Raw genomic sequence first — 14,099 nt, forward strand, 5'->3', positions numbered from 1 at the left:
CAAACCTGTACGAGCATCAACTGAACCAACACACGCTTCCTGCTGTGACCCTAGAAGCTGTAGTTCTGTAGTTCTGTAGTTTTCCTCCATCAGCCAGAACCAGGACCGGTTCTGCTCACCGCTCTGTGTTCTGTGTGTTCCAGCTGCTGAAGGCCAGGTGCTGACGTCGGCCCACCTCATCTACATGGGCAGCCAGGTGGCCGAGGGCATGGCCTACCTGGAGGACCGCAACATCGTGCACCGGGACCTGGCGGCCCGGAACATCCTGGTGGGAGACGACCTGGTGTGCAAGGTGGCCGACTTCGGCCTGGCCCGGATCATCAAGGTGGGTCGCCTCTTCATCCGTGTTCCCTTTAAATATGTAGAAGCTGCCGTGTTGTTCAGCCGCTGCATTATTTACACGTTTCTATAATTCATACAGAACCAGACGACCGGTTCTGTGTCGCGGTCCCACAGAGACCCGTGTTTACTGTCAACAAACCAGCGTTTAGCTTCAAAACACACGACCGGAGGAAAAAAAACAAACAAGAAAACCAGCATTTATCTCGTTTCTCTGCTTCAGGCTAAAAACAACAAGAATTAAATGCAGTAAATCTGGAGCACCGGGTTCAATGCTGCTGCGCTTTAATGCAACTGATCATTAATAATAATAGAAGGTTTGCATCTAATAGTATTAAACGAGTATGTGAACTTCCTGTTTAACCGTCTGAACCCTAAAACTGTTCAGTGGCTCTGAAATCATTCCTACTGCTCGTCCTGGACTCATCGTTCACACGCAGGAATCGTCACCAAATCAGATGTTTTTATTCGACACATCTCATTTAAAATTTAGCAAAAGATAAAGCCTTGGCTTCAACCGGATTCTGTAAAAAACAAAAAATTCTGTGACTCTCGTCGCAACCGAGGAGCTTTTAGTAACTCATCTGAGACCAACGGTGACGTGACAAAAAATCCCGCCGCTGTTCGGTTTTGACAAAGCGATGCTCAAAACTGCAGATTTTTTCATCTGAATTACTTTGTCCTAAATGTCACAATAAAAAAATCGCTAAAAATGGAACGTTTGTTTGAACCAGAAGGTGTAAAAAACAAAAAATTCTGCATTTTTCAGCGCAAATGAGAATATGTGACTGATTCATCTGTGACCGACAGTCATGTGATGAAAATTCAAGAACCTTTCGACTGAACTGCAGGCGGTGGAAGAAAACTAAAAATATAAATAGCTTCATATCTTTATTATGTAGAGCTTCTTTTCTCCATATCGGTCAAACCTGTGGACACTTTACAGGTGGGTTTCAAGTTTTGTAAATTAGATATTTAAAATCTTTTTCTACGATTTATGGCTTTACAACCGTGTCAAACAGCGCAGAAGACATTTCTGAGTTCTGACTTGTTAAAGTCACAGTTATGTCGACAACAGGAGACACGAAGCAAGAAAAATGAGCCGCACAACGACTCAAATCATAAAAAAATGACATAAAATGACAAAAACGAGATCCAGAACACAGAAAATGAGACTCAAAACAACAAGCTTTAGACATAGAAAGACAAAAATGAGACTTAAAACCATAAAAATGAGACAGAAAATGACAAAAACGAGACTCAAAATGTCCAGAAATTGCTCAGAGGTTTAATTTGATCACATGAAGATGACAAAGCAGAAGGAGAAACTCTGTTTGTTTGTTCTGACCCGGTAACGAGCTCTAACTCCGCCCCTGCAGGACAGCGTCTACACCGCCAGCCGGAGCACCAAGATCCCGGTCCGGTGGACGGCTCCGGAGGCGGCCATCTACCAGCGCTTCTCAGTGAAGTCGGACGTGTGGTCGTTCGGCGTGCTGCTGTACGAGATGATGTCACGGGGAAAGATGCCTTACGAAGGTACCGCCGCCGCCACTTCCTGTTCTCTAAGTTGACCTGGGAGGAATCCGGAGCATGTCCGGCTCCCAGAAACACAATGTGGGCGTGAACACTGAGTCACTGGGCGTGGACCAGCTCGTCACTAAACTGGAATCTAAAGACTGAACTGGCTTTGTTAGAAACGACGTCATTTATGAGCCAGAAACCGTAAAAACTGAAGGTCTGTCGGCAGAAATGATCAGATTCCATCAAGTTCACTTCATTTGTCAGGTTTAGATTTTTTTAAAATGCCAGAAATCTGCCGTGTCCATGAACCAGAACTAAGAAAACCTGCTCTCCTTGATCTGACTGAGGTAACAGTGACTCAGCAGAAACCCACAGCGACACGACAACAAGGCAGCGTTTACACCAAACACACACTTCACAGTGAAACGTGAGCCCACGCTGGGAAAAAAAACGTGACTCGTTTAGAAATGTACCAAAAACAAACCGTGTGAATGACCAAGTTTTCTGTAAAAAAACCAAAAATTCTGTCCTCCTCGACCAAACTGGGAAGATGTTAACGACTGGGCTTCGACCAACAGCCTCGTTAGGAAAAATCAGGGACTTTGTGGATGAAATTTAGCATCGGCAGGAATATCTGAAGAGTTTGTTTGCAGAAACAGTTAACTCCATCGTCACAAACCTCCAGAAAACCATCTGAAGACGCCATCAGTCAAACTTAAGCTATCTCTGTTGTTGTCATTTCTGCTGAGTCACTCAGCTTCAGTTTGATTGATGTTATCTCAAGAAAACAAGTTCTGAACATCTACAAGAATGGAGTTATCTGTTTTCACAAATGAGCTCTTTATTTTTAGGCTACGTAGGAGCTCCAGATAGAATCAGGAAACTACTGAGAGGTTACGCTGTTCTTATGGTGACTGCTCCATCCATCAGCGACCACAGAGTCACGAGAACCGGCCATCTGGACTCAGCCGTTTGTGGACTTCACCGCTCAGAGCTGTTGAACAGATCTGATGAAGAAACGAGCTAACTGCCTCTCTGTCTGCTCCCCCTCCAGGTAAAAGCAATAAGGAGGTGCTGGACCTGCTGTCGTCGGGCTTCCGGCTGCCCTGTCCGACCCGCTGCCCGCAGAACATTTACCGCATCATGATGGACTGCTGGGCCGCCGAGCCCTCCAAGAGGCCGTCCTTCCACGCCCTGCACAGCCAGCTGGACACCATATACGCCAGGATTTACTTCAAAACCATCGAGGTGTAGAGCCTGGAGGACGTGGGACCGACACATGAAGGAAAGAACTCGTAGAGAAATCCACAACAGGGTATACGTACTTTACAAGGTGTGAAGAGAGACGATGCTCGGAGAGTCGAGGAGTAAAAACTGAGAACTCTTCGTTTGTCGGGGTAACAGAAGGACCGGCGGCCCGCTGAAGGTGTGTGGACACACTCCTGCCGAACACTGACGCCCTGAGCACATTCACAGAACCAACTGTTTTTAATTTTATACCCTTTCTTGTGTTTTATAAATGACGGTTTATTACTTGTGTACCTTGTGCCATGTTCAAAGTACCACGAAGTCGCAGGCCAGGACTTGAACGGATCTCTTTGGACTTCAACACCAGAAACATGGAGTTTATGTGCAATAACGAAACACTTGCTGAGTTTTTTTTTAGTAGCAGACCGGGTGTAGCGATGCTAAGTTCTAGTCCAGAGTTAAACGTCTTGGCAGCGATTGGATCGACTGTCAAGATGTTCAGTAAAGACCTTCCAGGAAATGATCTGGTGATTCCACCACTGTTCATCACACGTCTTCTCTTGTTGTGAACTAATGACCAACGAATTGGAAGCTTAAGGACGGATACACCAACCCAGAGCTCTGTCAGTGCACATGTGGCATCTGAGTTACACTTGAACCAATCGTACGACGGTTTGGGATGAAGGTTTATTTGTTCTCTTGCGGTGGATGAGTAGGTTGATGCCACTAAAGTGTCTTCATTAGCTCCACAGGTCCAACCAGGAGGCGGTCATTAGAACTGAGCAAAATCTGACTCAGAAAAATGTGGACTGAGGGTATAAGGCCGGAGGGTCATTCCATTAGAAACCAATCAGAGCCGTACTTTAACTTGTAAATGTAGCCGTTAAGTGGAGAAACAACTTGAATGTTCAGTGTGTAATCTTGGTATCCATCAGTACAGAGGAGATCATTAGGGTGCAGGAATTATCAGGGTTTCCTTCAGGAAGTCGCTCAAATGTTACATTTTGCAAATTAAAATTTTCTTGTTTCAGAAAACTTCCGTAATCCTGTCTAGAAGATGATCCTCGTATCACATACAGGTAAAAACTAAACCTTTCATTTGCTATAACTGTCTACGATACGTAAAACTAATTTTAAAAAATGTCCCATATTAGTATTCACCTCGTCCAAAATGAGCCAATAACTGGCCAGCATACCTCCAACTACTCTAAATCGGCTGAAAGTGAGCCTTGTTTACCCAGAATGCACTTTGTAGAGTTTTCTCTGGTGAATGATCAGAAACCAGAACCACATCCAGGGTACCGATGATTGTCTCTATGGCTCCATGTCATAGACGTTAAACTGTTCACACTACGATACATCCCATAATACTGATGCTCAGAGTTGCAGAAACTGAACTAAAACCAGACTCAGAAATGATGAAAGAAGAAATAGGAATTAGAAAAGCATGGAATTTGGACCCACCTCTATGGACTTCAAGGGCCTAAAGGTTCCCGTATAGGGTTGAAAAGTATACCTACCGACAACTGTAGAGACCACTCATCACCATCTTGTGTCTGTTGTTGTTTCAACTCAAACAGAAATAGAAAAACAAGAATGTGGAGTTTTATAGGTACTTCTGTGCAAGTATTCTACCTATTCCTTGGTGACCTGAAGCTGTGGCGCTAAGCTAACTAGTAGCACGTTTGCATTTAGCACACGGACATCAGAGTGGCATCAAGTTTCTCATTCAACTCTTGTTACGGAGACGAGTTTACCTGAACGCTGAGTCACTGTTTTGATGCTAACAAGCATGAAAACTTGCCATGTTGAAGCATGCTAACATGCTAACCGTAGCATGTTAGCATGCTCAGTAGCATACATTGCTAGACAAACACTGCACGCCAGCAGCACTGAGCCTGAGGCAGACGGAATGAGCCGAATGGAGCCTGAGATGTGCTAACATGCTAACACTGCTGACTCAATAATCTTCATTCTGGCGCCATTCTCAGGACCAACATCAGCGATCTGATATTTGTGTTCTTCGTCCACCCACCACTGTCTACTTCCTGTCTTCTCGGGGCTCTTCATGTGACACCGTTGGTCTTGTTATGAACCCACAAAGTGTTTTCTTCGTTCCACCGTCTGTCACAGGGATCCAGGAGGATTCTGGGCACCACGTTAGCGTCTGATATCTCGTCTCTAGAATATTATTCCCGCTGTTTTCGTCCTTGTGAGATGCATTTAGCGGTGGCCGAGCCCGTGCTTCTAAAGCCAGAGCGCCACAGTGCCATGTGTACAGGCCTTAAGTTATTCAAGCTCCTCTCAAGGCCCTGAATCAAGGCCGGTTACAACTAGAGTGCCTATGTTTACAATGCAGACTCTGTCCACACAGCGAGCTACAAAGACTTGAGAACGAGGCTACCAGACCTGCAGAGTGGAGCAGCCAGACCTTCTGCACCACGCTGACCGTACAGCAGCGTCGCACCGAGCAATGCAATCTGAGAACAATGCAACTTCGGTCTCTTATGCATGAAACTCACAGCGAACGAAGCCAAGTTCAGGAAACTTGAGCCATAATCACCGAATCACAAGTCTGAGTTTGTGTTTTGTTTTTGTTTTTGTTTTTCGCCTGTGTGCAATCAGGAACAAAACACCAGTAATGCAAAGAATAAAGTATTTTAAGTATTGTTTTGAAATGTGTCTGGTTTTGGTCGTGATGTCGTCTCAGAACCTTCCATGTTCTCTGCTGTTGTCTTTAAAATACAGTCGTGACTCGATGATCAGACACTAAACGTAAAACCTTCTTCTATGTCGGATATCAAGGCTGTCGGATTGTCCAGACGGAGGTCCAGATACGAGGAGGGCTTGATGCTGGAAGGATCATTAGTTCTTCATTATTGTTCATAGTTGTTATAATAACTAGTGTGTTGTTAGAACACGACGCATCGCTGGACTTCAGCCTAACTGACTGATGTGATTGTGCCACTTCCACCCCGGGGCAGCGCTCTGACGGGGTAGAAGTGTCCAGAACACACAGGCAGTACTTGGCTGCTGATGCTAGTTTAGTTAGCGCTCACACTTCTGTTTCCTCCATCGGTGGCGGCGGGGGAGTGGCAGATANTTATTGTTTTTTCATGTTTTTGTAGTGATTGTGTCTTTTGTAGTGATTTTGTGTTCGTTCTGGGAATTTGCATCTTTTTTGTGCTTGTTTTGCATCAGCTGTGGATCTTTGAGCCTATTTTGCTATTTGTTTGTGCTTATTTTCATTTTTTGTGCTAATTTTGCATCTTTTTGCAGCAGTTTATCTTTTTATGGCAGTTTTGAGTCTTCTTATCGTGACTTTTGACTGTTTGCGGTGATTCTACGTTGTGATTTTGGACCTTTTTTGTGTTTGTTTTGCATTTTTGGTGGAATTTATTTGCATCTTTTTCCATGTTTTTGCAGTCGTTTATCTTTTCATGGTGATTTTTCACTGATTTTGCATCGGTTCGTGATTATTTCGACCCATCGTGGGGATTTTACGAATCATCACGAACGTAGCTGTGAGAAAAAATAATAAAACGTAAAAACTGTTCCTACAGGAAACAATCGCTCACCGTCAGAGAACGTTCAGAGCCTTCATGTTTACATTCTGGTGAAGCTGAGCAGGTGAACGCAGCCTGGAGGTCAGTGAACGCCTCACCAGTTAAAAACCGCCTCATGATCCACAATGAAAATCACTAAACTGCTGATTTCAGCGTTAATGTTCCGTGTTTTAGTTTCTACGAACACAGAAGCTCCTGTCACGGTGAGCAGCGCCACCTTCTGGCCACTTCCTGTGTAACCACATAAACATGGTGTAACCACAGAGAGCTGCTGCTGGTGTCTCATCGGCTCCTTTATTGACTCACGTTTCAAATCGTCCCTCCGTCGCCTGATTCACTGGTTTTAGATCCACTCAGATCCTCAGGAGCCGATTTGTTCAGTGTTTGCTCCGCTGCTTAATAATAATAATAATAATAATAATAATATCCGGCCGTCGGACTGTTGAACCAGCAGCTCATCTTTTATTCATTTAAGGAGGAAGTTTTGAGCTTTAATGCTGCTGCTGTCATTTAGCCAATAAACACATTAAAGGGCAGCACGTCTGTTATTATTATCATCATTACGTTCATTATGCTGTGGATTAAACAAATAAATAAATAAATACATCAATTAAAAATTAAAAATAAGGAAAGGTGCAGGGAACTTTCTGGCACTTTAGTAAGTCCACAAAAATATGTCATTTAACAGATAATTAAATGTAAAAAAAAAAACTTGTAAAATCTATAAAATTTAAGAAGCTTTTGTCTTTTTTTTTTTATCACTTAATACTAATTAATAAAAATATATATTCACAGTGTTGGTCTTGTATTGAACAGTTTCTTCTCAAGGAAAATCTTTTAATGTTTGTGTTCTTATGTCGTCAAAAAAAATGTGTGTTTTTATTTTTGTTTTTGTTTTTTTAGGACATTTTTATGGTTGTTTAGACGAGTTCAGTGATATTTTAAATTAAATTCAGAATTTGTTTTATTTATTTGTGTATATAAAAAATTGGGGAAAAATTTAAATTATAAAATTTAAATAGCTTTTGTTTTTGTTTATTTATTTATTTGTTTACTTTTTTTTAACAGTGTAAAGCCTTTTAGTTGGGAAAAGTAGTAATTACAGTAATTACACAAAATATCCGTCATTTACAAAATAAATCTGTAAAACTCTAAAACCCATTTTATTTTCTTTCTTTGTCACTGAATGTAAATAATTATAAGAATATATTTAAAGAATTAATTTGTACAAATAAATTACCAACTTTTTGTTAAATACATAAATATTTGCCTTTTTATTGAGGTTTTATCTTTTAAAATAAATCAAAATGTTTTTAAAAATTAAATGAATAAGTTTTTAATTTTAATTTTAATTTTTTTTAAAAATACATTCCATCTGTTTTTTCAGAAAATGTGTATAATAGATTTTATTTAATTTTTTCTGCATCGATGAAGGATTTAATTTGAAAAATACTTTTCAGTCATTTTGAGTTTTATTTATGGCAAATTTATTGTAAATTAAAAACTAGTTCCTCTTTGTTAAAATCTTATAAGGAAATCATAAATTGGGAAAATAATAATTCTGGTTCTTTATTTTTACAATAAACACGTTTCTGCAGTTTAACAGATATTTTTGTGTTTTATATATTAATTAAAAATCTAAACAATAGTTTTGCATCAGCAGCAGAATCAGAGCATTTTGTAGTTTCTCATTTATTTCTCCTGTTTCTAAATTAAATGAAGATCAAACAAAAAGCTGCTGCTTATGAAGAAAACCCTCATTAGAGACGAACCCGCTCAGTTCATTCAGCCTGAACGACCTGAACCGGTCCAGATCCGTCTGTTCTGGTCATGAAACCGTCCGACCAGCAGCGAGACAACAACACGGGAGAGTGGAGGTAAAAATAGAGGATCAGAGGGGGGCAGCACGGAGGTAAATAACCAGGGAGGGGCAGCCGGCGTCAGGGGAATACAGGAGGAGGGAGGCGGCCGCCAGAGAGGCTGATGTCATCGCTGCCCCTCAGCCAATCAGAGCGCAGCGGGGAGGGAGCGGAGGAGGAGGAGAGGCTGAATCAGAAGGGTGTGTTTTATGGACCACTGCAGCATCAGAGCAGAAAGGAAGAAAAAGAGACGCGAGTCAGCGGACGGGACGCCGAAGCCCAGAAAGAAAGGAAGAAAGGAAGAAAGGAAGAAAGGAAAGGGAACAAAAGGAGGATAAAGGAGCCGGAGCAGGAGGCTGGAGGACAGAAGACACCTGCAGAGGTAAGGAGCTCACAAAGGCTGGAGTCAGGGCTGCAGGAGGGGAGGCCCCGGCTGCCAGCACCTCCTTACATAATGACAGGAGCTCAGCCGGAGTCCTGCTGCTCTGGATCCTCTGGACCGGTCTGCAGGGAGGGCCGGCTGCTCTGGAGCTCCTCAGGGCTCCGTCAGCATGGAGACGCTCCGTCAGCATGGAGACGCTCCGTCAGCATGGAGACGCTCCATCAGCGTGGAGACGCTCCATCAGTGTGGAGACGCTCCATCAGTGTGGAGACGCTCCATCAGTGTGGAGACGCTCCATCAGTGTGGAGACGCTCCGTCAGCATGGAGACGCTCCGTCAGCATGGAGACGCTCCGTCAGCGTGGAGACGCTCCATCAGTGTGGAGACGCTCTGGAGCTCCTCAGGACTCCGTCGTCCACAGCTGGCTGTAGTGGAGCTTCTGTCTGGTGATAGAACTGTGGTTCTGGTGGTGTCTCTGGACCTCCTCCGTATCAGCACATCCCAGCAGAAGCAGACTTGATTCACAAATGCATCTAAAACAAGTCGCACAGCCCAAAATGACTTGAAAATGTTTTGAAACGTGTCCAATAATGGCTCAGATTGTGTGTAGAATAGTTCAAACTGTCGGTCTTTAGGTTTTCCTGCACCTCCGGATCGTATTTACGTCTAAAATTACTCTAAATGTGTCCAGAACAGGAGCTAAATTACCCCAAATGACCTCGTATCTGTTCAAAACTAAGCCCTACAGCCCAAAATGACCTGCGAGTTGTAGAAAATGTTTAAAAACGGGTCCAAAAATGACTCAAAGTCTGTCTAGAATGGAATAAAAAAAAAACAAAAAAACTTTAAATCTGTTTAGCTCTCAGACAGACGTCTACCAGGAAGGATTTGGTTCTTGTTCTCCTTCGTATTTGCAAAACAAATGACAGGAATCGGAGCAAAACTGCTCAGAAACACCTTAAACGTGCCTAAAAACGAGTCAATCATCTGAAATGAGCTGAAAAATGTCCAGATTTTGCTTGAACTTTGTTCCAAAATGTCTAGAAATGACCAGAATGTGTCCAGAATAGACTAAAAACTGCCCAAAGTGACTCAAAATTCATCCAGAATAAGTTGAAAACTGCCTAAAAGGACTTCAAACTTCACCAGAAGGAACATTTTAGGATGTTTGTTTGGTATTTATCGATCATTCTTCAGGGAACGTGTCGCCTGCTGCCTGTCAGGATGAATATTGAATGAAAACGCTGCACTTTACAATCATATTGCGTTCAATTATTCACCGCCGTCTCCATTAAAGCGCCGACGCTACCGGTAACAACCCGGTTCTTCTGTCAGAGGAGCCTCCAGACGTCTTCTGATGCTGCAGATTTCTGCAGTTTGGAGACGAAATCAATTCACTGAACCTGATTGGAGGCAGCGAGATGATTCACAGCCTGACCACCATAAATGATGCTGGTTTAGTCCAAAATTATCCAAATTCAGCTGAAAATAAGACAAAAAATGTGCCCAGAAGTTCTCAAACGTGTCTGATATGAGATGTGGATGGTCCGAAAATGTCAAAAATATCCAGAATGAGCTGAAAAATTGTCCAAATTACTTTAAAACTGTCAAAAAACTTGTTAAAAATACCACAAATATTGTCCAGAAGGTTAAAAATAACCAAAATTGGACCAAACAAATTACATAAAATGTCTGTAAACTTGTCCAAATGAGTTAAAAACTTTTCGGAAATAACTCAAATATTGTCAAGAAGGTTTGAAATGTTTTTAAAATGACCAAAAAATGGTAAAAAATAACATAAAAACTGCCTAAAATGTGTTTAAACTTGTCCAAAGTGAGCTTAAAACAGTAAAAACTAGTTGAAATGTCTTGAAATCTGTCAAAAAGTAGCTCAAATATGGTCCAAAAACAGCAAATACATTCATAAAAACTCCCCAAAATGACTTTAAACCTGCAATAAATTATTAGCAATTGTTGAAAATGACTCAGAATTGGTCCAGAATAAGTTAAAAATTAAAATTAAAATGACTAAAATGACTTTAAATGTGTCCATGATGTCTTTAAACCTGTCAGACAGCTCAAACGTTGACCGAAAGGATTCAAACTTATATAAGATGACTGAAAAATATAACATAACACTGCCTAAAATGTCTTAAAACTAGTTTACGTTTTGTCCCAAATGTCTTTAAATCTGTTCCTAGTAACTCAAATATGATCCAAAAAGATTAAAATATATTCAGAAAATTCCAAAATGACTTTAAACCTGCGATAACTAGTTCAGAATTATTGAAAATGACTCAGAATTGGTCCAAAATTAGATAAAAATAAACGTCTCAGATGACTTTAAACTCGTCCAAAGTTTTGTCCAGATGAGATAAAAACTTGTTGAAAAATCACTCAGACTTCGTCCAGAAGGTTTAAAATGGATCCAAAATAAGTTAAAAAATGGCCTAAAATGTCTTTAAGGTTGTTGAAATTTGGTCCAAAATGTCTTAAAATCTGTCAGAAACAACTCAAACATGGTCCAAAAAGATGAAAATGCATCCAGAGAAACTTCAGAGTGACTTTAAACCTGTAATTAATTATCCTGACTCGCTAAACGAAGCGTTCACCTAAAACCTAAAACCTACAAACAGAATGACTCTGAGTCAGCTGGTCGGTCTGCTTCAGCTTCATGGAACCAGCTGCTGACTGATCTTCTGTCTGCTGGTCGCCGCTGCTGCTGGTTCTTCATCGTTCTGACTGAAGTCAGAGGAAACCTGATGAGGATGAGGATGATGATGATGATGAGGATGATGATAGGAATCATGAGGGGGGGGAGGAGGATGAGGATGATGACATGGATGAAGATGATGATGATGATGATGATGGTGAGGAAGATGAGGATGATGATGATGATGATGATGATGATGAGATTGAGGAAGATGAGGATGATGAGGAAGATGATGATGATGATGAGGATGATGATAGGATGATGAGGATGATGAAGAGGATGATGATGATGAAGTTGATGAGGATGATGATGAGGAAGATGATGATGATGATGAGGATGATTATGAGGATGATGATGATGAAGTTGATGAAGATGATGATGATGAAGAGGATGATGAGGATGATGAAGATGATGAGGATGATGATGATGATGAAGAGGATGATGATGATGATGAGGATGATGATGATGAAGAGTGGGTGTGGCCAGGCGTAGGAGGATTGTCCTCCTCCCTCCCTGCAGACTTGGCAGAAGCTGCAGCGACTGGAACCATCTGCTGGCTCTTGTTGGACCCGTTCCTTCGTCCAGACTCTGTTTCTGTTCAGCGACCGTCTTGATTTTCACTGCGACAGACAGAAGCCAGATCATTAGGAGGCGGCTGAAGGCTTCGGCCGCTAGACACGTCTGAACCAGAACGTTCACTTCTGGATCTGAGCTGCTGCTGCTGAGCTTCTGGTGGAACCAATAAATGTTTCCAAAATTACTTGAAACTTCAAAATTAGTCCAAAATAGATCAAAAACGACCTTAAATGTCCTGAAGAATAACTTGAACGTTGTCCAAAAGGACTCAAACTCTGTCCAACATGACTAAATAAGTTTAAACATGTGAAAAATAACTCAGAATTTGTCCAGAAAAAGGACAGTTTTAAGAAATAATAAGGTAGAAGTTGCCCAAAATGACCTTCAACTTGTCTGAAGTTACTGAAAATTACTACAAAATAGATTTCAAATTTTTAAAAATGCCTTAAAAGAGCTGAAAAATAACTCAAACTCTGTCCAAAGTGACTTTAAATGCGTCCAAAATCACTCAAAACGTGGTTTCAGTTTTAAATATGATGAGATGCTGCTGAACCGGCTGGTGGTGTCGGTCTGGAGTTCTTAATGNGAGGTCCACATCTGCCCGACCAATAGAAGGTCTGCATTTTATTTAGGAACATAGTCGTAATATAATAACTAAACTGGAAGCACAAACCCCACAAGACGGGTCTTTGATGAAAAAACTCAAAACAGCATCGATGATGAGGAACCCCAGCAGGTTCCTCGAGCTTCTGCTTCTTCTTCTTCTGCAGGTTTCCAGGATTCAGGAGCTCCCAGCTGAACCCATCAACTCTGACTGTCGGCAGCCTGCAGGCGACACGGTGGATCAAAGCCACAGCGGCAGCAGACAGAGACCTCCATCACCTCCATCCTGCTGTGTGGAGGCAGGATGCTGCTGTTGCTGTGACTCACCACTAGGTGGCAGCGTGGAAACCAAACCCAGGATGTGCTCCGTCAGTCTGGCTTCAGGTGGATCCAGGAAGTGTTGGTGGGAAGAAGCAGAACAAAAAGACTGAAGGTGCATCTGAAAGTCAGCGCTGGCTGCTGTAAAGTAGTTATTGATTAGTTATTACTGATTGATTAGTCATTACTGATTGATTAGTTAGTACTGATTGATTAGTTATTACTGATTGGTTAGTTATTACTGATTGATTAGTCTTTACTGATTGATTAGTTATTACTGATTGATTGGTTATTACTGATTGATTAATCATTACTGATTGATTAGTCATTACTGATGATCACACCACTTGTTCCAGCTGATGCCCTCAGGGAGGCGCTACAGGGCAAGAAAAGAAAAAGCACTTCATATTCTACACGCCTCTGTTTCTACATCTATAGACACAGTTCTGTTAGTTTGCACTGAACATAGCTATTAATATTAATATAAATATGAATATTAATGTAGATCTAAAAATAAATATAAATACTAATACAGTAGACTGGCCACCAAAATATTTAATTATTCAGGTGAACTAGTGTATTTTTTATCGTGGGAGGGTCTTTTATTCACATTAGTCATTTAAACATGTATAATTAATAACACTGTCGGGTCCTAACCTTCACATTCACTCACTTATGTGTTCACTTTTTACTTAATACCTCAATATTACTACATTTTCAAAATATATTATGGTAGGGAGTCTTTACCTGAAAATATAATGTAGTCAGTAAAAAAATAATTCTATATAATATTGTATGTAATATTCTGAATATAAATTAGAAGAATAATATTCAAAATATTTTTTAAAAATATATATTCATTTATGTTATTATTACATAATACAGATTTTTAAAAAAATCTAAATCAGTAAAACTTGTCATATAAACATATAATATAACAATTTATAATTTTAATTTTTTATTTAATATTTAAAT

The 14,099-nt window shown here is 41.0% G+C and overlaps 1 protein-coding gene across 1 annotated transcript in view; it reads left to right on the forward strand.

The window, feature by feature from the left end:
* Positions 1–5,786, forward strand: part of srms (src-related kinase lacking C-terminal regulatory tyrosine and N-terminal myristylation sites) — a 27,343-nt gene extending 21,557 nt beyond the window's left edge. The window contains exons 6-8 of the mRNA XM_008287644.1: positions 144–325; positions 1,719–1,875; positions 2,915–5,786. Of these exons, the coding sequence (XP_008285866.1) occupies positions 144–325; positions 1,719–1,875; positions 2,915–3,114 (539 nt within the window). The 3' untranslated portion in view covers positions 3,115–5,786. The remainder of the gene's footprint in view (positions 1–143; positions 326–1,718; positions 1,876–2,914) is intronic.
* The last annotated feature ends 8,313 nt before the right edge of the window (positions 5,787–14,099 follow it).

The sequence above is a fragment of the Stegastes partitus genome, unplaced genomic scaffold, assembly GCF_000690725.1.
Source record: "Stegastes partitus isolate 25-593 unplaced genomic scaffold, Stegastes_partitus-1.0.2 Scaffold510, whole genome shotgun sequence".
NCBI classification, from domain to species: Eukaryota; Metazoa; Chordata; class Actinopteri; family Pomacentridae; genus Stegastes; species Stegastes partitus.